This window comes from Microtus pennsylvanicus, chromosome X (assembly GCF_037038515.1).
Source record: "Microtus pennsylvanicus isolate mMicPen1 chromosome X, mMicPen1.hap1, whole genome shotgun sequence".
Taxonomy (NCBI): Eukaryota; Metazoa; Chordata; class Mammalia; order Rodentia; family Cricetidae; genus Microtus; species Microtus pennsylvanicus.
In genome coordinates, this window is record NC_134601.1 from 115,405,754 (window position 1) to 115,433,491 (window position 27,738).

The window sequence follows — 27,738 nt, forward strand, 5'->3', positions numbered from 1 at the left end:
TCCCTGCAGCCTGCTTCTGCTGCTGGGACGGTTCCTCCCGCCAGCAGCCTGTGTCCTCTGCTGCCGCTCTGGTCCCAGTGGGTCCCCGCTGGCTGCGCTGGGCGTCCTCCGGCCGCGTTCCGCCGCCCGGTGTTCCGGCCGCGTTCCGCCGCCCGGTGTTCCGGCCGCGTTCCCCCCATTTTTCTGATCTATGTTAGCCACGTGGCTCAGTACCTTTTTTCAGTGGGGCAGATCACATCCTGCTGCTTCGGTGGTCTGGGCAGGAATGGGAGGAATCAACTTCCTCCTTCCCAGAATTCTCCTGTTCTCATTACATCATTTCTACTTCCTGATTGGTTTTCCCACCTATATTTCCTGCCTGGCCAATCATGTTTATTTATAACATGATTGACAGAATACAGACAATTCTCCCACACCACTGCATCACAACCCCTCTGCTGCCTTCCTGTGACAAACATTACTATGTAGTATGAATACTGGGAAGGCGGTGTTGCTGGACCCTTTCCTACCCAGAGGATTCTGGAAACCAGTTTCTGGGAATTCAGTATCTATTAAGTAAGTGATCCTGGTTTCTGTTTTATGGACAACAGTTTTTACTTGCTTAGATGCCTCTCATCCTCTTCTATGGTTAACGGTTATTCTCTGAGAATAAAATAGGTATATTATAGACCATCACTTTAAGGATACAGTTGGAGAAGTTAGTTATGTTGGATGAAGGGGGTGATTATTACCTGGTAATAAAGCTCAGTGAGTGTGTACTTAGGATGTATGAGGCATTGGGGTCCATCGAGAGAGAGAGAGAGAGAGAGAGAGAGAGAGAGAGAGAGAGAGAGAGAGAGAGAGAAAGGAAGGAAAGGGAAGGAACTTTCTTACATCTTCCTTTATATACCCAAAGCTGGTATTTGGTAATTACAGATTATTCATTGAAGAAAATATAAGTTTCATGGCATGCTGTCTAGTCCACAGTAGTAATTGAACACTGACACGTGCTCAGTTGAGCTATCTGGATGGTTCATGAGCTTGCATGATAGGAGAGGGAAAGCAGTCAACCTTTATTTCGTGTTTTCCATGAACCAGGGAGTGAAGCAACTTGTCCAGGGAGCACAGCTTTTGTAAAAGGCAGCTATGGAGCCTGGAGTAGAGCTCCAGGCGGTGTTTTCACTCCGCGGCAGAGCATGGGCAGGGTGGCTTCTACTATGTTAAAAGGACAAACCCCCAAAGTAATCAATTAGCATAAGGGGTGTACACAAAGCTGTTATGTTCTGATAGCTTACTGGGAATCTTGGCTGATCTCTGAATAGGGTGCTGTGAAATTTTCTCTAAACATAGCTTACTTGAAGTAACTTGATGTTACTTGAAGAAAAGGAATAAGCATATGAATTTTTCCAAACTTTCTTCAAGTTTGTTGATTTTTTAAATAAATAGATGCAATTAGTAGTTCTCATTAATTCCAAGAAGTATTTATCCTGGAATGGTTTGTTTCCATCCACATCAAGTCCCCTAATACTGAAAGATTTCCCAGGTTCATCTTCTTCGACTGTCTAGGACTTGGATGTGACTAATCGTTCTAGGCTTGCTCATTAACGCGAATGTTGCCAGCACAAATGGGAAAACGTATCACTATAATTTCAAACACAAGCTGTTGCTTTACACTTAACCTGACCAGTCCTATTTTCTGGGAGGGTGAGAACGGATGGCGCAGGATTGAGCTCTGCCGTATGTTGACAGGATCCCAGGGCGCTGGAGTGTATTAGTTCAGGGGCCTTGCCTAGCATGTCAGTGGCCTTGGGTCCCATCCCCAGCACTACGCACAAGAGATCCCTCACAGGTGATGGATGACTCAGTAGCTAAGAGCACTGGCTGCTCTTCCAGAGAATCTAGGTTTGATTCCCAGCACCAACATAGTAGTTCGCAACAGTCTGAAACTCCAGTTCCAGGGGTTGTGATGCCCTGTTTGGGCCTCTGCAGGCACTGTATATATGTGGTGGACAGACGTACATGCAGGCAAAGCATCCATACACACAAAATAATACATACATACGGGCAAAACATCCGTCACACCAAATAATAATAATCATTTTTTAAAACGTTCCAGGGGGCACTGTGGTATGCCTTTTGAATTGTTCTGCCACTTGTGAAGGGGGAAGCAACAAAACCCCATAATATTCTAAAGCCAGATGAGGGTGTAGTGTGATTTGCCCAACCTCTATTCAGGGATTTTGATGAGATCTGAGCTTGGGAAAGGGTTACTGACCTTCTAACCCAGTCTTAGGGATCTCAGGGGAGTTTAAAAAGAGGTTTCCCAGGGCTGTGCCACACCCATTGAATTAAAGGCTCTCAGAAGGAGACCATCAGGTACTTGTTGGGGGGTAAAGGGCTGGGAGGAGAGGAAGCTACTAATTGCCAATGCAATTTGGCAATAAAGCTGTCAACTTTATTTATCAGCAGTGCTGGCGAGGAGGAACATAATGGCAGCTTGGAAAACTTCACTGTAAGAATTAGATGGAGATGGTTATGATGAATTTTCTGGCATCTTAAGAGTTTCCTCTTTGACCAGAAGACCATGAGAAATCTTACAAGCCTTAGAGTTGAGGAGTTCCTTATGTTTGTCCAGACTGGCTTAAAGCAGAAAGCATGGAGCTTAAAAAAAATAAACAAAACACTTAATGGTTTGCTTGCTGACCTGCTTAGCATTAGCTAATGTCTGTGAAGTCTCGTAGGGCACATCCAGGGAAGGCAGGGTTCGAATGTGGATAGGAGAAGTCATGATTATGAGGGAGGAGCTAAAATTATCACCACAGATATTGAACACGTCATCTTGGCTTCTGCTCTGGGTCAGGGGGTTTCATTGTAGTGATGTGGGGGGCAGGGGCAGCTGCAAAGGAAGTCATGGGTCTGTCTCTGTTACAATGAACCATTGGTTCCACACTGTGGGCTTAGTGGGTTGCTCCTTCCATAGTCTGACCTTCCATGTTCTGGTTAATGGAGGTTCTGTAACATGTTGCTCTTCATCATCCCTTATACGTCCCTGTGGATCTTTTCTTGAGGTCAAGCAGGGTGACTTGGGGACTCATTTTCCTGCTTTCCGTGCCTTCCAGGAACTATTCTGTTCCTTTTACTTTGCAGTCTGTCTTCAAAGCCAGGTGTTTGCCATTGCTGGACACATGTGCCCTAATTTTTTTCTTACCTTTTCTCTAGTAGAAAAAGTAAGGGAGACCCTGCAAATCAGGAAAAGTTGGAAGCCTCTTCTTTGCAGGCGGTTATGTAGTATATGATGTTGGCTCTGTGTGTGCTGTCTCCTGGGGATATCTGCCCAGGGGGCGGGCTCTGAGCATAGAAGGAGCTCTAAGAATGAGGGGTTTCTGCTAGGTTCCTGCTTGTACATTCTGGGCTCCATACAATCAGACCGTGTCCGTGTTGAGCCTGTGGTCATCATCGATCAGCCAGTCAGCAACAATGCCTAGGACTTTCCCCTGGCTCTTATACCTTTGGCTTCAATGACACAAGTGACATATGAGGCAAAGAGGAGTCCTTCTGTAGAGATAAAGGTCAGAGCAGTACAGTACAGGGGCTTCTATTTCCTGGTACTTTGCTGTAAATGATGTTGGAGGTTCCCAAAGGCAAGCCTGGAGAAGGGACACCTGGAATCATGCTTTTTCTCACCTGTTAGAAAGTGGGCCCTGTCTGTTAAGGGAGCCCCTAGGAAGGAGACCCAAGAGTCTGGAGCAGGCATGACAGCAGGCTGCCAGCTATAGTGAGCCTCTAAGGAGGAGCATTTACTACAGTGTCCTGGAGAAGGAAGACCAGTTTCATGAAGATCTGGAATTCAGCCTTGTCGGTAAGATCGTGATCTGGTCAGTGTTTATGTCAACTTGCCACAAGGCAGGGTCATCTGGGAAGATGGAACTTTAATTAAGAACATACCACCACCCCCGTCAGATTGGCCGGTAGGTAAATCTGTGTGGGTCAATTTCTTTTATTTATTTACTTCTATTATTTGTATATTATATATTATATTTTATTTTTAAATTTATTTTTATTTCACATGTATGAGCATTTTTCTTGCATGTATGTTTATGCACCATATGCATGCCTGGTACCCATCACAAAGGTTAGAGACGGTGTCGGATTCTCTGGAACTGGAGTTCCTGTGGTTGTAGGTGCTGGGAATCAAACTCTGAACCTCTAGAGAAGCAGCCATGTCCTTAACCGATGAACCTTTTCTCTGGCGCTATGTTTTCTTGATCAATGATTGATGTGGGAAAGCCCAGCCCACTGAGTGGTGCCATCCCTGGGCAGGTGGTTTTGGGTTGTATGAAACAAGCAGGCTGAGCAAGCCAGTGGAGGAGGAAACAAGCCAGCAGCAGCATTTCTCCTTGTGCTCTGCATCAGGTCCTGTTTGAGTTGCTGCCCTGATTTCCCTTGGTGATGAACCGTATGCTGTAAGATGGAACAAACCCTTTCCTGCCAAAGTTGCTTTTGGTCACAGTGTCTGTCGCAGCACTAGAAAGCCAACTAGAGTAGATAGGATGTGGGAGGAGTGGGCCAGGCGATGAGAAGGAGCTTCCTTGCCCTTGTAAGGCATTTGGAATGGGAGAAGAACTGGAGAAAGAACTTAAGTGGTTGCAGGTCACCCTCATATGGGCATGGGGAAAAAGATCCTGCAACTCGTGAGCTCTCCTGTCTGAGTACCTCCATTCCCAGTAGCTTTGCAAACAGCTTGGTGTCTAATTTACACAGCATAAACTGCGCTCATTTCATTGGTTTGTGTGTATCTGGAGTTGTGACTGATCATCACAATCTAACTCTCAGACATTGCCCGCCCAGCAAAGGGGAACTTGTGCCCATTAACAGTTCCTTCTATTTTCCATGCCCAATTCTAGGCAATCATTCCTCTTCATAACTTCTCGGTTTTCACATTAAGGGGAATGTTTTCAGTGAGTGGGATTTTTCCTTTAAGGAATCTCTTGAACAAATTCTAAACTTTTATTCTGGGTTTCGCAGTTAGTTCTCAGTCCATCCCTGTCAGCATGTTTCGGGTTGCATATAACAGAAACCTGTCTGGGACTGTCTTAAACGCAAGACAGTTCTCTCACATAATTGGCAGGCTATAGGAGGGTGAACCCCTGGGGATCAAGCACTGGGGTCCACTGCTTGATGTAGCATCAGAAACCCCTGTTTTGGGACCATGGAGATGGTCCAGCAGGTACAGTGCTTGCTGGGTAAGCCTGATTACCCGAGTTCGAACCTTGAAATCCATGTAAAGGCGGAAGGAATTAGCCGGTTCCACAAAGTTGTCATCTGACCTCTACATGTGTGCCATGGCACATGCCTCCCCATCTCCCCCCCCATAGTAAAAAGGAGATAAAACCCTTGTTCTTGCCGTCACTCTTCCACGACATTGTTATGGAAGTAGCTGGCTTCCCTTGGTCATCACATGACCAGAAGATGTCAGACAATGGTAATTGGGCCCTTTATTTTCTTGTTCATATGTGGAGAGGGAGGTTTTTTTTTTCTGCAGTCTAACTAGATGAACTTAGTACTTTTTGGTCAACTTGGAAGCAATGTTTGTTTTAGGATTGATTAGGCTGCTCTTCCAGAGCTGGGAATGGGCTCCTCCAGGGGTAATGGGCCCCCGTGACCAATGGTTAGCTCTGTTGTGGAAGGGGAATTGAATCTCCTGGGGTAGGCAATCGGCAGCCCTCACTAAGGTTACTGAGCAACCGTATTGGATACTTGGGCCCTCATTTCTGTTTAGCTGGATCTTTTTTTAGTTCAGCATAAGCAAGATGGTAATCAACTTTAAATTTGTTATCTATGGACAGGTAGACTCAATCCCATCCATCCTAGTGACTGTGGCTATGATCGGTGATCTCAGTATGCTGGAGAATAAGAATACTATGTGAGCATAGTATTTTTAAATCATATTTTTTAAAAGTCAATCCAATATCATGCCTCCGGAGGTCATTAATAGAGATCTTACATACTCAAGAGTGTCTGGCGATGGAGTACACAGACGCTTATCTTATCTTCGGACAGTTCGCTAGCATGGACAGCATCAAGGAGGTGGTTAATGTCAGCTCGGAGGGGAAGATAATTTCAGTCATGTTCGGGAAGCCTATGTACTGCAGAGTAGAATTAGTTAAGTAATATATGACTAACAGCAAATAGAAAAGTCATTTGTATCTAATTATTGGAATTTCCACTTTCGGGAAAAAAGAACACTCTGAATATGTCAGTATTACAGTTACAATAAGAACTTGAAGTTACGAAAAAAATTGACTTTCTCTCAAATATAATTCACACTTTGCTAAGCCAAATAGACATTCTGCAAGTTATTAGGACTTTATTAAATTCTGTTTTAGGTGTACTTAAAAAAAACAAGGGAGGCTTTTATACTGCAAAGTAGGTTATTTGATTATGAGCTGTAGTTCAGAACTGATTCCAGGGTGAGGTCTGTCCACATGTCCTGAGATTGCTGCAGCTCTTAATGGTGAGAACGGATGTTGAAGAAAGCCAACACCATATGCCCTTTGTTTTCGCGCATGTCTCCTTCTGGAGGCCTGGGTGGAGTGTCTCAGCTGTCCCAAATCATCCCCACTTTGCTGGTACTGCAGACTGCAGCTCCCCCAGCTCTCTTCTTTCTGATGTTAATTATAACTTCTTCCTAATTAGGGGGCTCTTCCTCCTCTTTGGTGGTAAAGGTTCCACTCTCTCCAGTGCCAGAGATTGGGTTAATTTTGAAAAATGCATTTCACTTGATTATTTGTGACAGAAATAAGTGCAGAGCACAAAAAAAAAAACCGACCCAGCAGCGTGAATGTGTGGTGGGAGGGGCAGGCGGGTTGAGTATGGGACAGGATGCTTAGAATAATTCTGCTGCCAAGTGAATCAGAGAGGCTTGCAGTTCTCAGAGTGCACGGAACTCAGTCCTGCCCGGAGAGCCGGAGAGCCGACAGGCCGTCACAAGTCACCGTTTCCTACTGCACAGAATGGAGCTCTCAGCAGCCAAAGCCCTGAGCCCCGCAGACTTGCCCGAGAGTGTAAGTAGGCCATAAGTCTGCTTTGCTTGTTATGTCTGCAGCTTTTGTAGTCTGTTGCCCGACAACTTTGTAAGGCCAGAGGGAGACATGAGAGGGGGAGCGTGGTTCGAAGTCAGCCAATTCTTCCTTCTACTTAGACCCAAGTTTTATTTTTCTTGTTTGGTGTGAAAGGAAGTTTTAATTTTTTTTTCCTTCTCAAGTCACCCCAGGGACAGGCACTACTTATTTTGACCAAGTCCTGTTTGTAGCAGTGTTTGTAAAGGTTTGAAACTGACTTATACTTTGCTCTGCCTTGCTGTCTGTGGTTGTGATCTGTAGCTGAGGCGTTCCCCTGAGGGATACTGGGCTTAGATGGGCCCCATCCAGGAAGCCTTGGCAGGTGTCTCTTTCAGCAGTAAGAGATCCTGGCCCAGGGTTGGGGGCAGGTAACATTTCTGAGGCAGCTGATAAATTTGGGAGTCTGAGCTGAAGCCAGGTGTGGGATCTAGCATTCTTGTAGTATCAAGTGCTCAAGGAGGCCGGGGAGACAACAAACTGGGAAGCAGGACAGAGGACAGAAAGTCTGTTTGGAGTTTGTCAGGAGGATTGTCTGTTCCTAGATGCCAATCAGGTATCAGGCCATGCTCAGATCCCAAGTCAGGTAACCCAGTAGCCCTGGGCCACTAAGAAAACAAATCTGAAAAATTTCTACTCACAGCCTTCGATTTCTGCTTGAAGTAATGGGAAAGCACCCAGTCTTTGCTTGCCTGCCTCTTGCTGGCGGTCTCTCAAGTGCAAGCAGTGTGCTGGTTCCTGTGAGACATCGCCAGGGCTGCTGTCTGGCTCATTTCATGGTGGCCTTGAAGGCTTTCACATTCTCTTGGTCATTGTCAGAGGTCTGACCTTGGACTCAGCCACTTTGCCTTGCTTAAAGCACAGAAAGTTGTTTTTTTTCATGGTCAGGTGATCCCTCCCCCCAATAAAATCACCACGGTCCTGGGGAGAGGGTATCAGTGGATCATAGGGCCTTATTAGGAGGTCATGTGATGAGTCCCTGGCGGGGAGAGTGGTAATTCAAGTCTGATTTGACTTTGACTTTTGAGACTCTTGAATGTCTCTGTTCCCCGAGTTAGAGGAAGACAAAAAAAAAAAGAATCTGAAGCTTGATGGATGCCGCTTCTCAGTTCACCTAGGAGCCGAGTCAGAAGCACACTGTTATGGGGCCTTTCCCTTAGGTTGTTTCCGTTACCTTCCTCATGAGTTGGGGCAGCTGCCAGGCACACGGATCTGCTCCCAATGCCTTTCAACTGAAGGAGGGGACACTTTCTACAGCCTTGTTTATTAACTTCACTGCATGTTTTATACACGCTAAATGTGAGTTCATCACTAATAATATGTTCCCTTGCCAGGCACAAGTTCTCCCTGCCGTGACCTTTTTATTTTATTTTATTTCGGTTTTTTGAGACAGGGTTTTCCTGTAGTTTTAGAGGCTGTCCTGGAACTAGCTCTTGTAGACCAGGCTGGCCTCAAACTCATGGAGATCTGCCTGCCTCTGCCTCCCGAGTGCTGGGACTAAAGGTGTGTGCCACCACCCAGCTCCCTGCCCTTGCTTTTTAAATCCCTTGCATTTCTTCTTCTATTTAAGCTGGAGTCCTTTGCATTTAGCTATCAAGACTCCACAATTATTGTGCCAGTGAGCTCTCTTCAATTTTTGGAACCATCACCTGAACCCTTGGTCTGCATATAATGAATTAAAAGTATCTTTTATCTGAATGTTCATCAAGACCCCTCCATTGAATTCCAAGTCATTTTCTGTGTCTGGTTTTTGCCTACCTTTTCAGCCTATCAGGATCACCTTCCTGTTTGGAGACTACCTTCCATCAAAGTGATTTCCTAGTGCCTAGTCTCCGCCGTGTTCCTTCCTGCTTGTGGGTCGATTTCAAGAATGCCCTTTGCTTGGTGCCTGGCTCCTCTGGGTGGCTTTTCTTTTGGGTGTCACTCCAAGCAGCAGCCCCGCCGGGCCCATCTTCTCAGAAAGGACTTCCTCCGTCTTGTGCTTTCCTTCCCTTACACCATCATGCTGCTTTCTTGGAGAGCGCTTGGAGCATAGCCTATACCTATTTGGTTGACCCTCGGCCTCACTCAGCACTTGCTTTCTCTCTTACTAGCATTTGGGCTCTGCTCAGTCAGAAGCTCTGTTTTATCTCTGAGGGATTCCCCAGCCCCCAACTCAGTTCTTGATACATAGGAAATGCTCAGCTACGTAGGATGATTTCGTAAAGGAGCTTTAATTAGTTTGTGATTATTGCAAGCCGGTCAAGACAGTTCTGGCCTTTCTGTGCCAGACCCTCCCCCACTGACCGCATCTGTATCCATCACCGTTCACGCACTTGGGGAGCATCCCAGAGCGAGACTGAGGCTCTGCTTCCCTCTCCGAGAGCTCTTGGCGGCTCTGTGGACTCACCCTCTGTTTTAAGCATCATTTCTTTTTTTCTTTTTCTTTTCTTTTTTTCTTTTTTTCTTTCTTTCTTTCTTTCTTTCTTTCTTTCTTTCTTTCTTTCTTTTTTTAGTTCTCAAAATGAAAACCACCTGTCTTCAAAGTGATTTGCTTAAAACAAATTCTTCATTTCTTTACTAAGGTCTTTACCACCACCACCCCCTCCTGCCTTTCTCCATCTCTTGCCAAGAGTAATGGGAAAAACCCTATTGTCTTGGAAAGTGGTTTTCCCTCTGGTCAGAATCCAAAGCCGAATGATTTATCACCAAGTATGCGGGGGGGCCATGGCTTTTCCCGGTCTCCTTGTGTGCTCACAAGCGTTAGTGGTTTGTTCTCTGTACAACTTCAGCTGGTCATATGGCGGCCGGGCCCTGGCACTGCCTTGCTGTGTACAACTCCTTCAAGTTCTCTCCTGCTAGTGAAGAACCTAGTTCAGGGTACCATCTAAATGGAAGCAAGGCTGGAGTCAGGGTCCAAGCGAAACTCTGTGGCAGCCTGTTCGCGGGCTCACTAAGAGCTAGCTCCGTGCCAACTCTAGGGAGTAGATAATGTCAGCCCCATTTTAGAGTTACCAAAATGGAGGTTCCATGAAATCCCAAGGACTTATTCCCACACACATGTGTTGAAATGAGCCAGGATTAGAACTCACTCAGTCTGGCTTTGAAGTCTACTTGTTGGCAAACTTAATATTTCTTTTAAAAAAAGATTTAGTGTATCTGAATGGGTGTTTTGACTGCATATATTCTGTGCAGCACTTGTGTGCCTGGCTCCCGGAGACGGCAGAAAATGGTTTCGGATGCCCTGGAACTGGAGTTGACAGGTGCGGCTGATTTCACTGAGCCTCCATTTTGTTAACTCTAAAGTGGGGTGACTTTATCTGCTCCCTAGAGTTGGCACAGAGCTCTCTGTGAGCCCGCGAACAGGCTGCCACTGAGTGTCGCTTGGACACTCTCTCCAGCCTTGCTTCCATTTAGATGGTACCCTGAACTAGGTTCTTCCCTAGCAGGAGAGGAACTTGAAGGAGTTGTACAGAGAGCAAGGCAGTGCCAGGGCCCTGCCGCCATATGGCGTGGTTCCTGTGTCAGAGAAGTCCGTGTTGTCAACTGCTAAGCCAGCCCCCTTACTTAATGTTTCTTAAGCCGTGGTGTGTGTGTGTGTGTGTGTGTGTGTGAGAGAGAGAGAGAGAGAGAGAGAGAGAGAGAGAGAGACAGAGAGACAGAGAGAGAGAGAGAGAGAGAGAACATATGTGTGTATGTTTGCATGCATGAACACTTATGTTGCAGTCAAAGGACAACTTTGGGTGTAATTCCCGAGGCACCACCCACCTTGTTTTATGAGTCAGGGACCCTCATTGGCCTCGACCTTGCTGGGGAAGTACTGTAGACTGACAGGCCAGGGAGCCCCCAGGTATCTGCTTGTGTCCCCCTTCCCTGTGCCGGGATTTCATGTAGGTGCCACTGGCTTTTTGTAGGACGTTTTTGACCATGTCCTGCACTTGCAATCAACTTTGGCGATGATACACTCCACAGGTCTGCATATGTGCACACATGCGAGTGAAGTACGCTTTCTGGAACAATAGCCGCCTTGAGTGTTTCGGGTGCCCTCTCATATCCCCATTAAAATGATTCCCGTCTGGGCATTCTGAACTAATTCTGTAGCCTTCTGCTTGGTGGTAACTCCTTTTGAAGAACGCAGCTGCGGTGGTGTAAGCTGTGCTTACTTTATGTAGAAGCATGCACCATCTAAGTTCCTTTAAAATTATTTCACAACAGTAGAATATGTGTATAGAGAACACACATAGGCGTGCGGCTTGTTGAATCTTCACACGCTAAGCACGTCTGTGTAGCCAGCACCACATCAAAATACACGCTACTGGTTCCAGCCTCTTTGACTCAAGACAGAGGAGTGGAGTACAACAGAAATGAAGAGTCTGCCACTTTGTTCTCGGCTTTGCGCACACAGCTTGTTTGCTTGATCCTCTTTTGGTGGAGGGCTGTGTTTTAGGTTTCCAGTGCGGTGCCTGGCTGAAGTTGTAGATCTCACAACTGCTAAAGGAGCAGAATGTGGCCTCTCTGAAGCTGGCACCCAAGGAGGGCTGGGCTGAGGATGTGCCTGGTAAAATGAGGAGGAATGGGGGAGAGCAAGGCCCCACAGTTAAGGATGGAAACACGTGGGTATGAGAATTTATGGTCCTAGTCATGGGGACTCACTTTACTGGAATGCAGGTTTGGGAGAGAGAAAGGGGGAAGAGGGTTTGAGATTAAGAGCCCCAAGTCCCTAGAGGTTAATGCACATCTGAGTAAAATAAGGAGCATTCACCTCTCCCACTGAGTGTTAACCTTTAAAGCAAACAGAGCATGCTGAAGGAGACCACTGATTGCTTGGAGAAAGGCATAGATGCATCTCAGAATACAAGCAAGGCAGAGGAACTTGGCTTTCATTATGTATGGCACTCTGTAAGGTGGTTTGTACAGTCACTCACAGCATAGAACTTGTTGGAACGGAATGTGTGTAGAAATGAAGGGGAGCTGACACTCTAATATTCCTTTAAACACTGAGTAGGGTGAAGTTACAATGTATTATTAATCGGTACCTTCTGTGAGACTCCTCTGTACAGCTAAGTGTTATCTGAACGGAAAGAGCTTCCCTGCATCAGGGGCTTTGGGAGAAGTTGTCCCTCCTTTTCTGATTAGATAAGTTCTAATTCGAAGTTCTGTGTGCAAAGCAGACATTTAGGTGCTCTCTACTTGGTATGGGTTTCCTGGGTATAACCTTCCAATGCTGCCGTGTGGCTTTGTGATGAATTCTGCACATCATGACGGTGTATATGTAAGAAAAGTGTTGAGAATTAAATCCAGACTCCATGGAAGAAGGTAAAGAACTCCACCATGAAGAGTGGTGGCATCTGATTGACCTTTCTTTTCTCTACACGTAGCGTGGTGCCTGGGTTAGACTTGCTGCAAGAATCCCAGGAAGAAAGCTATGGCCATGGCGGGCAGTGCCTGGGGCAGTGTTGTGTGCTTTACTTGCTTGTCTGATTGGGTCATCCCAGCAAGCCTTTGATGTGGATACTGTAATTATTCCGTTCTTCAAAGTAACTTTAGTCCTCTGCTTGGGGACAGACAGTTCTAGTGTATAACCTTAACATTGACGGTGGCTTCTTAACGCTCAAATGGCCTGATTCAGCTTTGTTCTGGGTTGGAACATGAAGAGGAAAATGTGTCACAATCTCCAGTCATTCAGGTTCTTTCCTAGGTACCTTATTATAGGGTTTATAGTTGAATTACTTAATTCTGCTGCCTCACAATGAAGATGCATAAAAGCTCTCTGTATGGTTTTCGCTTTTTGGTCTTTGTTTTATCAAGTTGGATTCTGTAGTAGGTGACATGACCCAAGGAAGAAGGAAGGTGCGGGGCAAAGTCTAATTAAAATCCCCCAGTGGACTTGCCTTTCAGTTGGTAAGCCTAGATGGTCAGGATCCTGGAATGACCACATCATTTATATGTGTGTGATGCTTAACGGTTTATAAACCCTTTTGATTGTGTTGAAGCTTCTTGTACCCTCTGGGTAATAGGTGATGTGATTCCCAGCTTAGAGAGGTATGGGAGATCAGTAGTGTGGCACAGTCAGCTGCCTGCAGTTGAGCAGCTAGAAGACAAATGGCAGCTCCATCCAGAGTCAAGTCAGGCATTCTGCCTCTCTGGTTGGTGCCAGATGGACCTGTTGGCCAGATGTTCTCAGCCACGGAGGTTTTCAGCCATGAGAACTGCTCTCATAGAGAACTGGAGAGCAGTCTGAGGATTCCTTAGCCCGACATAGGGTTTCTCAGCCACTGTTGACTTTTGGGGACACCTAAGTTTTTTTCTTTGGAGGAGGAGTGTGACCTTTGTCCTGAAGGGTGGCTAGCGGCATGCTGGTCTTTTCCTGCTAAATGCCAACAGTACAAGTTGCTACCACAGAAAGTGCCCGTAGAAACTTCTGAATATTCCCAGTGGTGCACAGTTGCCCCAGATTAGAAATCACGAACGCAACATGGTAACTACATTTGAAAAAGGGGCAACAACCTTGCAAATGCTTGAAAAGGTCTGTCTCATTCCTTTCTCCGGTTTCTAAAGCTTCAGAGAAGCCATTAAAAATCCTGCAGAGGAGGAAGGGACACACACACACACACACACACACACACACACACACACCTTATATGTGAAATCTCTTTCTTGAAAAATATATCTATGAAGGAAGAAGAAAACCAACATTTTTTAAAGTTAAAAAGCACACAATTATAACTTTAGAGATCAACTAAAACACACTGCATACAAAATCTCTAATTAACGTCCAGAAATAATGGCAGCTTACATTTTGTCTTTCTGTTTTACCATTCATGTCTGAATATACACTAACTAATCAGTTTTCAAATAGTCTCTTGTATAGAATGCAATAAAAACCAGTCTTTTAAGGTCAAATAGTCCACAAATAATAACCTTCCTGTGTCTGTACCGTAGAATAAGAGTTTCTAATGAATGCATACTATTTCATCATGTAGCCAGTACGGTTAATTCACTCAGTTTCCTGTTGTGAACGTTTGGTTCATTTCCGATTTTGTTTTTGCCATTTCAAGCACAATTGTAAGTGTTCATGTATGTACTTAAGTCCTTCACAGCTTCTTTTTTCTTTACAGAAATTATAATCACTGTAATTTTTAGGATCCATTTAGAAAGGTACCCAATCCATCATGTTTTACATTGTATTTTGATTATACTATATATATACCATCGGTACAAATTAGATTACGCACTAAGCTTGAAGAATGGGACGCGGAAAGCTCTTTGCTTTTCTAATTAAAGGATGACTAATAAGAAACCATTGAGGACTCATGCCTAGTTCATGAAACCATCCTTATAGTATTATGCTACTTCCTGAGGAGCAATCAGCTCAGCAAAGATTGCCCTGCGTTCCTTTAAGAACGCACACTTAGAATCTTTAAAAAAGAGAGGAATAATTGAAAAGAACGCCCATTACTAGTGGGGGTTGGAGAAATGGCTCAGCAGTTAGGAGCATTTACTGTTCCTTCAGAGGACCCGCTTCAGGTGGCCTGTTACTTCAGTTTCGGGGGACCTCTGATCTTCTGGCCTCAAAGGGCACTGGGTATACACATGGTGCACAGACATCTGTGCTGACAAAACACTCAGAAGCAATGCACACCACTGAAAGAAATTGAAGGCTGCATCTTCATTGCCTATGCATTTTTCTTAAAATTGTCTTAAATTACAAACATAAATTCATGACAAAAACATCCAAAAGCACAGAAGACCTTAAAAGTTTCCTACTGTTCCACCCCTTGATTTTTCATTCTCTAGAATTTCCCTATGGTTTAAAAAATGCTTTAAAATTCATGAACTGAGCAGCAGTTTGCAAGGTATGAGCCAGCTGACTTTTTTCACTCAACGTGTTTTCCTGCTTTGGCTCCTTATTTTTTTTTTTAATCAGTGCCCTGATTGAGCTTGGTTAAAGTTTTTCCTCCCAAAGCAAATCATTCCCTTTTATGTGAATTTATCCCAGGCATAAGTGTGTACTGATGGAGTTGGGAGATTAAGAGCCTGTATCCCTGATAATTGTGTTTGGTATTATTACATTTCACTTCCACCAATAGTATATAGTTTGACTTCTTTCCATGGGACATTTTTTTTTTCTGGCTGGCATAGCTGTTGGTTGATAAATTAGCAACACAATGGTAGAAGTTCATTGGTGTAACTGGTTAGGAGGGGAGGGCGCCTTCTCCTTTGTGACCTTTGTAGAGACTGGTTTGCAGCATTGTATATGCACAGAAGGATGTCTGCTTGCTGATTTTCTCCTGAGATTGCTCTGAAACTGGGCTTTACCTTATTAAGCCATTAAGGAAGAATTGCACCTATAAAGTTTGGGGTTAGTGCGTAGAGAGTCACCTTTCTGGTAGTATTTGATAACATATCTCAGTTGGAATGGAAGTAGTTAGAAATGGATCCTCATAGCTGAAGAGGTTACAGTGTCCTTTCCATGGCTGAAAAATGTAAATGTAATCTAATGTAGTTGTTATTTGGTATAATTGTGTTCTAAACTGCCAAGTTTGCGCTGCTAGTAAGTTTTGCATGAAGCCTTCTGAAATTTCTCCATTCTGCAACTTTTCCCACTGCATGCTGGCATCTTTCACACTGTCCTTTCACAGAAAGTGACTGTTAGAGTTATCGTTGCATGTGAGGTCTTTTATTGCTTTCAAAAAAACAGATCTGTACCCCAACTAAGTTTTTAAAAGTTGTATTTTTATTATTTGTGTGTGTGTGTACCTGCGTGAACACAGACACACACATCCACATATGACACATACGGAGGTCAGAAGACCACTTCAAGGGGTCGCTGTTTTTCTCCCACCACATGGGTTTTAGGGATTGAATTCAGGTTACCAGGCTTGACAACAAGTGCCTTTATCTACTGAGCAACATTGCCCCTCCACCCCCTATCAGGTTTTAACTGACCGTTGGCTTCTAGTCTTCAGCACTGTGGAACATGCTTGGTACGTGATTGTTTTGACTGGCTCTCCATTCAAGAATTTTGATTTTGGGAATTGCTATAGATTGGTAAAGGTAGGCACCATTACATGTCTTTTGCTCCCCAGAATAGTACTTGTCTTGGTGTCTGTCATCTTACCATTCTGTATGTTGTTTTCTTGCCTAGGGAAGGGCTCAACAAAGCAGTCTTTTCCAGTACCCTAGCTGGTAGGGGTTGATTCTTTTCTCTCCTTGCTAGCCCTCTAAAGAATTTTATTTGAGACCTGCTGACACAATTCCCTCAAGAACTTCCAAAGGGCTGGCTTAAAACTGTAAGATAAACTCTTTATAAAGAAAATGTAAAAGCTTTTTATTATTGCTAAAGTAAGGACTTCCTGTGAGTGTGAGAGGCAGGAAGCACGGTCCGGCAAAGTGGCCTTTGGAACTAACTCGTTCTGGGCTGCTCTGTGGGCTCTGTGACCTTTTCCTTAGAGAGATTAGGAGGTGTGGGAAGGGGGACTGTAACTGAATTAAAAAAAAACCCTGTAAATGAATAAAAAGTTTTTTTTAAAAAAAATTACAAAAAGAAGATGAATGTTATGCACTGGGTATGTTCCTCTAAATTTCTATGGAAGTCATGGCCACCAGAATCTCAATGTGATTGCATTTGGAAATCATAGGGAATTTCAAGATGTAATGTGATCAATGTTCTTATAAGAAGAGACCAGGCCACAAAGAGGGACATCAGGATTGTGCCCACTCTGAGGTTTGATCATATGAGGACATAACAAGCAGGTAGCCACCTATCATCCAGGGAGAGGGAAGGTAGGGGAAGCCCTGTCTACCAGTACATTGAGCTATTATTTTCAGCCCCCTGTGATGAAGCAGTTCTGCTTCTTAAGCCCCCAGGCTGTGCTGTCTGTCTCAGCAGCTTGAGCAGACCACCACACAACCATACCACCATTGCTCCTTTTCCTCACCTAGCTCTTCTGGTTCCAGCCTGGTAGGAAGGTTTTTTTCTCTCTTTTCTTTTTTTGTCCCTTTCTGCACTTTCCTTTTAAGTTCTTTTCAAATAGGGACACAAAGAACTCATGGGATCAGAGAAGGTTTAGAAAGCACTGACGTATTTTTTTCTCTGAGTCACTCTTTTTATCCTTTTCCTCTGTTAACATACTGGTGCTCCAGATAAAAGTTTATTTAGGACAAAGATTGTGCTAAAATTGATTGGAAGTGACTTTTCATTTGGTGTGAATACTCATTGCACATAATATTCATTGTGTTAGCCTGTTACTTTCTGCATCCATGTGACAAAAGGCTTGACAGAAGCAATTCGGAGAAGAAAGATTTATTTTAGCTCACAGTTTCAGAGAGTTGCCATCCATCATGATGAGGGAAGCATATCGCAGAATGGCTTTGCCCAAAGCAGAAGACGTATATGGTGACCCTGTCTAGATGGCAGTAGACCATGAAGCAGAGAGTGGCCAGAACCAGGGGTTGGGTTGATAATATTTAAAGGCCCAATCATGGGGATCTACTTCTGCCAGCTAGGCCACACCTAAAGGCTCTAAAGTCCCCCACAACAGCCTTTGTAGCTGGAAAATAAACACTCAATTCAGAGCCTATGGACCACCTTTTCATAGTCAAGCCAAGATAACTAGTTTGCCCACACAGCTTTAACAAACAGCACAGATTGAAAGCTCAACCAGTACAAATTTTTCATTGGAGGCTGAAGTTTGGCATCAAGGTACTAGCAGAGTTGCTTCTTCCTGAAATCTCCTGCGGAGACTCTGCCACACGTCTCCCTAGCTTCTGAAGTTCTGCTACTATCCGAGCTAGTAACTAGTTCTGCCTTCTTTTCCATGTGCTGTTCTTCCATTGTCCATGTCTCTGTCCAAATCATCCTCTTTCCCCCATATATTTTTTCTTTTTTTTGGGGGGGGGGGGTGGTATGGTCTTAGACTGTAGCCCAGACTTGCCCGAATCTCACATCAGGATGGCCTTAAATACACAAATCTTCCTGCCTCAGCTTCCCAAGTGCCGGACTTTCAAGTATAAACTACCATGCTGGCTCAGACTCCCCCTTGTGTGAGGATTTTGTAAGTCGTATCATGATCGTATTGGAGTCCACACCAGGGCACTCATCCTAACCTGATCACCTGCAACATCCCTGTTTCCAAATAGCGCCCCATTCCCAGGCACTGTGGACTTGAACTTCTTTTAGAAGAATGCAGTTCATCCTGTGACAAAGTTTGTGTTCCAACTCAATTTGTCATCTGTGTACCTCTGCCTGGAAGTTTTCTTACCTTGTCGGCCACCCCTGCCTGTCATGCAGGTTTCAGCTCAGACACCATCTCAATATAGATTGATTGGATGAATGAAATAGATTACAGAGTAAAACTAAAATGTGATTGAGAATCACACTGAACATAATTTATTCTTACAAATGTGAGAGAGTTCTTTTCTACTCCACATTAGTGTTGCTTGTGACTCTCTTGTATATATTGGCTGTGTTCCCCGCCACAGATGCTATTTAAATATCATTTTGTGCCTGTGAATTGGGATGTCGGGCACCTTCCGAATGTCATGATGTTTCCTGTTCTGTGGATAGAGCATGCCAAGAGGATTCAATTTGTTGGATTTAGATTTTTTGGCATTGATTCACAATTTGATTATGATTTCATGATAGTTCTAAGGGCAAAACTGGCTAAAACTTTCTTTGAGGGACATGTGGGTTTAAAAAAAAAAACCTTTGTGGATCTTGAGCAAGGGAGGTGCTTACTAATGCTAGCCAATTAGAATTTACTGAGCATGCTCTCATTAAAGTTGCTACATTATATGCAAAATGCAGTTGTATAGGCAATAACTGTGGTCTCCAGCATGGCTCAGTTCATACCAGGCAGCTGGAAAACAGGCAACCATAGAAGACCAGTTGTGTGAAAATGTGTTGTGCAGAAATGAGGACCTGGCACTTGTTGTGGGCCAAAATGCTCTAGAAGAGCTTTGTAGAAGAGTGTAGCTTAGCTGGGATTGTACTTTATGAATCAGAGATTCCAGAAGAGACAGGAGAATGCCAGTTAAGGTCATATTAACATGCCATCAAGTTGTGGTATATAGTGAACTATTGTTATTTCTCCTGTTTGCTTTGTGAGATAGGCTGGCTTTGAATTGGTTATGTGACCAATACTAATATTGAATTCCTGTTCCTCCTACACCTGCCTTTGAGATGCTGAGACTATTGGCATGGACCACTATACCCAGCTATCTTGTTTGTTTTAATAAAGTTAGTTTTCTTCACAAGGTATGCATGGTAGAAAAATACTGAAAACATTACAAATGCACATCTAGTTGGGATATATAAATTATACTGCATCCATATAATGGTGTGCTCTACAATTAGAACAAATAATGAAAGGATCTGGGGAGATGGCTCAGTGGTAAAAAAGTACTTGCTGTATAAGCATGAGGACCTGAGTTCAAATCCCCAGCACCCACATAAAAAGCTAGGTGTGGTAGCATGTGCCTTTGGCCCCAGTGCTATGGAAGGTGGAGATGTGAGGATCTCTGGGGTTTCTTGTCTGGCAGACTAGCTCTGGGTTCAGTGAGTTACCCTGTCTTAAGGAAAGTGGTCAAGCAGTACACCCGATGCCCTTCTCTGACCTCCTCATTTGTGTATGTGTGTGTATGTATCCCTATATATGCATATGCATAAACCACACAGAGATTATGCATATTCATGCACATCCCAAAAACAAAGCAAGAGAAGCGATGCTTTTTACCAATATGAAAGCCCTCCCAACTGTGTTAAGAGAGAAGAAAGGTGTGTCGCGTTGAGAGGGATATGCTAGTGTATAGGGATGGTAGTAGTAATTTTCTAAGAGTATTGAGATAAGGGAATGAGAGCTAGAAATGTGTGTGTGTGTGTGTGTGTGTGTGTCTGTCTGTCTGTCTGTCTTTTACCATTTGTGCGTGTGTGATTTGAATGGAATAAATGTATTCTATCTGAAAAGTTAAAAATGAAAGGAATGATGACGAAATGAATTGGTCATATTATCTCCACTCTTAAGTTCTCTTGGGTGTCTCAGATTCTCTGTGTGGGAAATAATGGATGAGAATAACCAACACCAGCTATCTCATCACAAGCTCCTTTTTTGTCTAGAGAATGGCAGCCCCTTGACTAGCTTTCTGGTTGTTCTTAATTACCACTAGCATGTTTCCGACAGATACTGCACAGAGAACCCAGTTAAAGGAACCACCTTGTACCGCTCACCTACCCTCAATAATCATTGCAGACTTAGCGGTCCTCCATTGTGTCCTTCCCCTATCTGCTGATCTCCACTATTTAGAAGGCAGCTAGATGCCTTTCTGGTTATATTAAAGTTTGACCCTCCCTAGTTTGAGAATCTGAAATATAAAATTCTTAAAACTCTGAAACATTCTGAGTACCACTGTGATGCAATGAGTGGAAAATTCCGCTGACCTCAGGTGGCAAATAACCAGTTCCAGGTGCACTAAAAATATGTGAAGTTTCCTTCGGGCTATGGCCATAAGCAGTATATAAGACATAAATGAAGCCCAACGAAGTTTATTATGAAATAGATTTGACTATCCTTTAAAAAAATACATGAATTTTGTGTTTAGACTCCAGTCCCATCCCAAGCACCTTTCTTTCTTTCTTTCTTTCTTTCTTTCTTTCTTTCTTTCTTTCTTTCTTTCTTTCTTTCGTCTGTCTGTCTATCTATCTATCTAATAAAATCTGAAGTAGTCCCAGTGTTAAGCATTTCGGATAAGGGACACAAATTTATGATTAGAACTACTATTCTGGCCTCCCACGTCTCACTTTGAGCCTAGGCATACAATTAGGTTGATGCTTGAGGAGATAAAAGCTCCCTCTTCTTTGAAATGGAAATTGGCCTGTTTCATTAAGCTCTTCTGATTCGATTTAAATTTTTAAAATTTTGTAAAATACATAAAACATAAAGTCTACCATCTTGCCCATTTTAAGTGTGAGGTGTGATTCTGTGAATTTTTGGAGCCTCTAATATCTAGAAAATTTCTCATCCTGCGAAGCCAAAACTCTATATCCCTGTTCTTCACCCTAGCCCCTAGCCAAAATTTTGCTTTCTGTAAACTTGACAATTCTGGATATTACACAAATGGGATAGTAATAGGCTTTGTCTTTCTGTGCTTGACTTACTTTATTTAGCATAACATTCTCCAGGTTCAGCATAGCATCCTCTGGGTTCGGCATAGAATCTTCTGGGTTCATTTATGCTGTAGCACGTGACCGTATGTGCTTTGTTTTTTAAGAATGAATAATATTTAATGGATACTACATGCTTTGCATATCCATTTATCAGTTAAAGGACACTTTGAAGAACTACCTTTATGAAACTTTATGGTTACAATAAGTCCCCATCATTCCAGTCAGAATGCCTTAGCATGATAGGATCCACTAGTGACACTTTTTGAGGTAGGGTGTTGTTCTATAACTCAGGATGGCCTGGAACTCCTTTTGTAGCCCAGACTGTCCTCAAATTCATGGCAGTCTTTCTGCTTCAGCCTCCCAACTACTAGGATTAGAGGTGCGTACCAGCATGCTTGTCCAGATTAAAAATGTTTGTGCCAAATATTTCAAGTTAGAAACAAAGCCTTTGTCCTCCCCTCCCTGACCAAAGATCCCCTTTCCTCTCAAAGCTTTTGTATTGAATTTTGTTGCTTACTACATGAGGTTATGAGTTTTGAAAGATGGGGTCAAAGGGGTAGCATATTTCCCTCCTTTGCCTTTTACCTGAAACAGTGCTTAGTGTGGAATGGATACTCAGTAAATAGTTGTTACAGGAGCAAGGATGCATTGATTGGGCAAAGTGTGTAACTGTGTCTGTGTAATGAAGAAGTTGAACCAGATGAACTTTTAGGTTCCCTTTGATTATAGTATTGTTTGAGTTCATTATTAAATCTGATGATGAAAATTTCAGACTCTCTTGAAGACTGATGAGTTGAAGGATAAGATACGGATTTTTGAATTTGTTATTAAAAAATAGAGACTGGAGAGACGGCTCAGCGGTTAAGAATACTGCCTGCTTTTCCAAAGGTCCTGAGTTCAATTCCTAGCAACCACATGGTGGCTCAAAACTATCAGTACTGAGATCTGGTGCCCTCTTGAGGAAGAGACCTGGCCAGTCATCCTCATCAACTTAGGTTATGAAGCCCAATATGAACAAGTGTAACATGAGGGCCTGTTTGTTGCCCCGGCCACCCGGCTAGCTTAGCCCCAAAATAATCACACAGAAACTGTATTCATTAAAACACTGTTTGGCCCATTAGCTCAGGCTTCTTATTAAGTCTTGTAACTTATATTAACCCATTATTCTTATCTATGTTAGCCACATGGCTCAGTACCTTTTTTAGCGGGGCAAGTCACATCCTGCTTCTTCAGTGTCTGGACAGGACTGTAGAGAGAGCTTCCTTCTTCCCAGAATACTCCTGTTCTCATTGCCCCGCCTCTACTTCCTGTCTGGTTGTCCCACCTATACTTCCTGCCTGGCTACTGGCCCATCAGCATTTATTTAAAACATAATTGACAGAATACAGAATTGTCCCACACCAAACAAGTTCAACAGAACAGGCTGCCCATGCATGCTTCAGCATTTCCAGGGCATAAATTTCATTTTCAATTTAATTAAAAAAATAGAGCTGTCTCAGAACATAGTATTTCTTAATAGTTTGGGTTTGGTGCTTCCTCTTTATGCAGTGGTAATATTCTTTGTGCAATAGAAAAGTTATCACCTAAAAATTATATAAAGCATAGCTTAATTACGTACCACATCTCCTAGATACAGAGGGATAGAAAACAATTTTCCTCTCGACATCATCATCATCACAAAGGATTTTAGTGGAAGACTTCGCATGACAAAGAATCAAAATAATAAACAGCCGAGAAAGATGAAGGTCCTGGAAATAAGGATTAAAATACTGGCTAGAAAGTGTTGGAAGAGTGGGTCCTTTGTAGAGTGGAGAACGGAAAGTATTGGAGGAGATGTGATCTGGGTTTTAAATCTCGTTGATTTGCTGAACTTTGTGCCAGTTTGCACATTTTTATTTTGTGCCTAATTTCCAAAAGTCTCCTGTTAGCAACCAGATGGTTGTCAAATAATTGATCTGGGTTCATTTTCAACCCATTTGGGGAACATAGTGGCCTGGATTTTCCAGTAGAAGGATTTATTAATCCTGCTAGTTTTTGAATGCCAAGACTCTTGGAAATTGAGTTCCCTAATGTCTTGGAAGTAACCCCTGGAAAATTGGAAACAGTGAATTGGTTGCATGAAGTACTTGGAATAGAAAACTAAAGCCATGGATACAGTTTATTTCAACTACAAATGTCCAGCCCCAGAAGAGTTCAAGGAGGTGACAGTTCTGGTTTGTTTTGTGTGTGCGCAAGGTTTGTACACATTTGTTTTCTAAGGTGAGTTAATAGATGAAACCAGGGCATTCAAGATGCACGGATCTGACTTTATTCCTCATTTTCATAGACCAGTTCAAACTCTAGGATCTCACGCTCTTGTGCCATTTGTACTTTTCAGCGAAAAACAATCTTGTAAACTGCAGACGTTTTTTTGAGCTGGGGAAATCCCCCTTGACTGTTGGAAGGTGTTGGCACCCCAGCATGCGGTGCTGCTGAAAACAATTAGGGTGACAGCTGAGATCAGTGTGAGAGAGCCTCATGTGGTAGTGAGGATCCCTTGACAGTAGGGCTGTTAGGATGGTGACGAGACAGTGGCAAGGGACAGCTGTGCTGAGGAAAGGCATTCTTTCAGATGGCCCTTGAATTTGTTGCTATTTCACACAATGTCTGTAAATGTCTCCAGAAAAATTTGTCTTGAAAAATATTCTGTGGCCTCTGTACTTTGGTAGTTTTTTAAATAAATTAATTTTTATATATGTATGTGTTCATGTGTTTGTGGGTGTGCATGTTTGTGGATACACCCATGTTTCTGTGTGTGCATGCACACAGCATAGGGCAAGCTCTAGAGGTCATTGCTTAGGTACTGTCCACTATGTCTTTTGAGGCAGAATCTCTCACTGGCCTGGAATTCAGCAATTGGGTTAGGCTGGCTGGGCAGTGACTGCCCCAGTGATCAACCTGCCTCTGCCTACCCAACATCGTGGTTACAAGAGCAATCCACCATGCCTGGCTTTTTGTTTTTTTTAAACATGGCTTCTGGAAATCCAACTCAGGTCCTCACGCTTATGCAACAAGCGCTTTGCTGACTGAGTTCTTTCTCCCAGCCGTGACATGTCTTTCCTTTTTCAAGACTTAGTCTTTCTGTGTTGCTCAAGCTGGTCTTAAATGTCTGTACTCAAGTGATCCTTTTACCTCTCCAGCTACTGTGTCTGCAGAGTGTGTGTCACAGGACCCAGGGTTGAGGTGTGGCTCTTTGCTTGATGCCTGTGTGCCAAGTTTTCCTTTTTTTCTTCTACTCCCACTAGCATGGCTGGTGAGTCCCTGGCTATCTTGGGGTGTGACCTGAGATCTGAGTGGAGATTTTGATGGAACCATCAATGGAGTCTCATTGGAGGGTAGTTTTGTTTCCATAAACTGGGTGGCTAAACCCAACAGGAGTCTTACAGGTCCAGAGGTTAGAATTTCCAAACCAAGGTGACCTCTGTTTGAGGGAAAGAAGCGCTCTTGGCTTCTCCCAGTATGCTAATACATTTTCATCAATCTGACGTAAAACCTAGATGTCGTCTGGGAAGAGAGAATCTCAACTAAGGAATTGTCTCTATCAGTCTGGCCTGTGGGCATGTGTGTAGACATTTATTTGACTGACAATTGATGTGGAAGGGTCTAGCCCATTGTTGTTGGTGCCACCCGTGAGAAGTGGACCCTTGGCTGTGTAAAAATGCAGATGGACCTGGCTATATAACACAAGTAGTAGGCAAGCCGGTAAGCACCATTCCTCTGTGGTATTTGCCTTAGTTCCTGCCTCGAGGTTCCTGCCTTGGGTTCTTGCCCTGGCTTCCCTCAGTGATGGACTGTTAACTTGGAAATGAAAGATAAAATAACCCTTTTCCCTCCAGGCTGGCTTAGTCAGTGTTTTAGCACAGCAATAGAAGACAAACTGATGTGCTCAACCTCTGCTGGCTCCTGGCTTCTTTGGCTTCTATGTCACTCCAATCCTACCTCCATCCTACATCACTTTCTGGTGTATATCTTCTCTGTGTGTCTTACATGGAAATATTTGTTATTGAATTTACGGATTGCCTAGGTAATTCTGAATGTTCTTTCCATATTAAGGTCCTTAAGTGTATGTGTAAAAACCCTTTTTCAAAATAAGGTCCTATTTCTAGGTTTGGGTAATTACGTTGATATTGAGATTATCTATTTAGGGGCATTTCCAGCCACCCTACTACTGTGACAATGCTGGGATGTCACCTGAACCTTGAAAAGGAAGCTTCATTGGCAAGGTGTTAAGATAGTTTGTGCTTGTTTTACTTATTTATTGTTGTGATAAAATACTTGTAACATAAATAGTATTCTGATTATTTTCTTTTTTGCAAATGGTGTCTGCCTGCGTGTATGAATGCTGTTGCATGTGCAGGTGCATGTGTGCGAGTGCATGCACACCTGGAGGCTGGTGCATGTGTGTTGAGTGCATGTGCATCTGGAGGCTGAGGTTTGATGTCAAGAATCACCCTCAATTGTTCTTTCACTTTCTTTTAAACTATTTTATTTGTTTTGGAGAGTTTCATATGGGTATGATTTCCTCTGTCCTTATCCTCCCTCCAATTCCACCAGTGCCCCCACTTCTTCTTAAATTCATGCCCTCTTCTTTGTTGTTGCTACATATAAAAACTGTTATGTAAAGTTATAAATACCACCTGCTGAGTTCATTTAGTGTTCCTCTTATGTGTATGTTCAGAGCTCACCACCTTGTCCATTGAGGCAGGGTCTCTCAAACTCAGATCTCACCAATATTGCTAGTGTCAGTAGCCAACTTGCTCTGGAGATACCTTGTCTACACTTTCTAAGGCTGGAATAACAGGTGGCCTGCCACCTGGCATTTATGTAGGTTTCAGGGGACCCAAACTCCATCTCGTGCTTGCATAGCAAGTGCCTTAACCACTGAGCAAACTTCCCAGCCCCAGTTCTAACCATTTTTTGGTGGCCAGATCTGTGGCAGTAAGTAGATTTATAGTAAAACCAACATCACCATCTTTCTTTAAAATATTTTCATCTTCTCAAATGGAAAATAAACCCAATAGATACTAACTCCCTATTCTTTTCTTTTTCTTTTTTTTTCTCTTTTTTTCTAACTCCCTATTCTTATAACCCAAAATATTGTTTTAAAATTCTTCAGTGTCTTTAGAAGTGCTATGTGAGCATTAAAAAAATCTTCCTGGTCATCTAAAAATCTTTTAGAAGTGTGTTTCTGGAAGCATGTGTAAATACTACATAGTTCATTCGAGTACATGGTTTTACTTATTAGTGATTTTATTTGCACACATAATTAGCATAAAATGCTTTAGAACATCATTGGGTGAGATCCTTCATAGTCATTTATAGTTAATTCTCATTCCCGTCCTCAGCTCAGTAGCTTGATGTATGTTTTTGTAGATCTGGTTTTCCATCTGTTTTCCCCTTCAAAATAATAAAGGGTATATTCCTCATCTTTGTATGTAAATGCCCATGTATAGTTTGATGTCTATGGAGATTTCCCCTCCAAGGATTTCTAAACAATACTAGATATACTGCTTGGATTTCAGAAGCACAGATATGCTGACAGCGGAACCAGTCATTTAAAGTACCATTTTTCTGGAAACTGGACCCAAAGCTGCATCGGTCATGGGAAATCTTATTCCCTAACCGGAGATGTTTGAGCACCTGATTAAGTCTCCTTTCATTTCCTTAAGCAGTGGTTTCATTGTTGAGTAAAACAAATTAATGAATGAAAATGGCACCACAAAGGAAGTAGAGAATTGTTCTGAGACAAGGTCTCACTATATTGCTTAGGCTGGCCTTAAATCCGTAGACTTGGAGGGACCCTGGGCTTCAGTGTCATTGTGACCAATAAAAGGGTCAAAGAACTGGATCTGCTCAAGGTAATTTTCTCACCTGTTCTTTCCTCCTCAAACTTCCACTATTTAGTTTTGCCCATCCAAACAGCCTGATATTTTGTTCCTGCTGAAATGTTCACTTCCTAGGTAGAAACGTGTGGCTATGGGGGCAGTGGTACCTTTCTCGGAGCACACAAACAAGGATTCAGATTTCCCACTTCTCATAAACTTATAAATTCTTCAGTAGTTCTGAACCACCTCAAGCCCTGGGCCTTTGGAGAATATGAATATGTGTGGCCAGGGCTTGTGCGTCTTTCTCACATCTGCTCACTCGCTCGACTCATTTGGTCAAGGAGGAATTGAGCGTGGTTAAGGGGAACCTGCCTTTTCTTAATCTATTTTTTGCACTGCTTTGTTGTCTGAACTTTGTCCTTCTCTAATAAGCTCTTCTTTCGTTCTGGGAGGAAGATAAGGGCAGATAGGTCCTGGAAGAATCTTGCCTTTGCTCTAGTACTCATTCATGAGAGCTCAGGTTGAGCCAGCTGCTTCCTAGGACCCCGGGACCTCCTGTAACCTCATTGTGTGCACAGCCACATTTCTGCTTCGCTGAGACACTGGTTCTTTACACCACAGAACTTTAATCTTG

The 27,738-nt window shown here is 43.3% G+C and overlaps 1 protein-coding gene across 11 annotated transcripts in view; it reads left to right on the forward strand.

Annotated features, from left to right (window-relative positions):
* The window catches only part of Sh3kbp1 (SH3 domain containing kinase binding protein 1), a 339,294-nt gene that overhangs the window by 76,424 nt on the left and 235,132 nt on the right, over window positions 1-27,738 (forward strand). Inside the window, exon 1 of one of the 11 annotated variants that reach the window (XM_075956714.1) lies at window positions 6,886-7,043. The exons of 9 other annotated variants lie outside the window; for them this stretch is intronic. In XM_075956714.1, coding sequence (XP_075812829.1) covers window positions 6,993-7,043 — 51 coding nt within the window. In that variant the 5' untranslated portion in view covers window positions 6,886-6,992. Of the gene's footprint in view, window positions 1-6,885; window positions 7,044-27,738 lie in introns of those variants that run through there. One more of the 11 variants, XM_075956720.1, reaches the window with a different exon arrangement.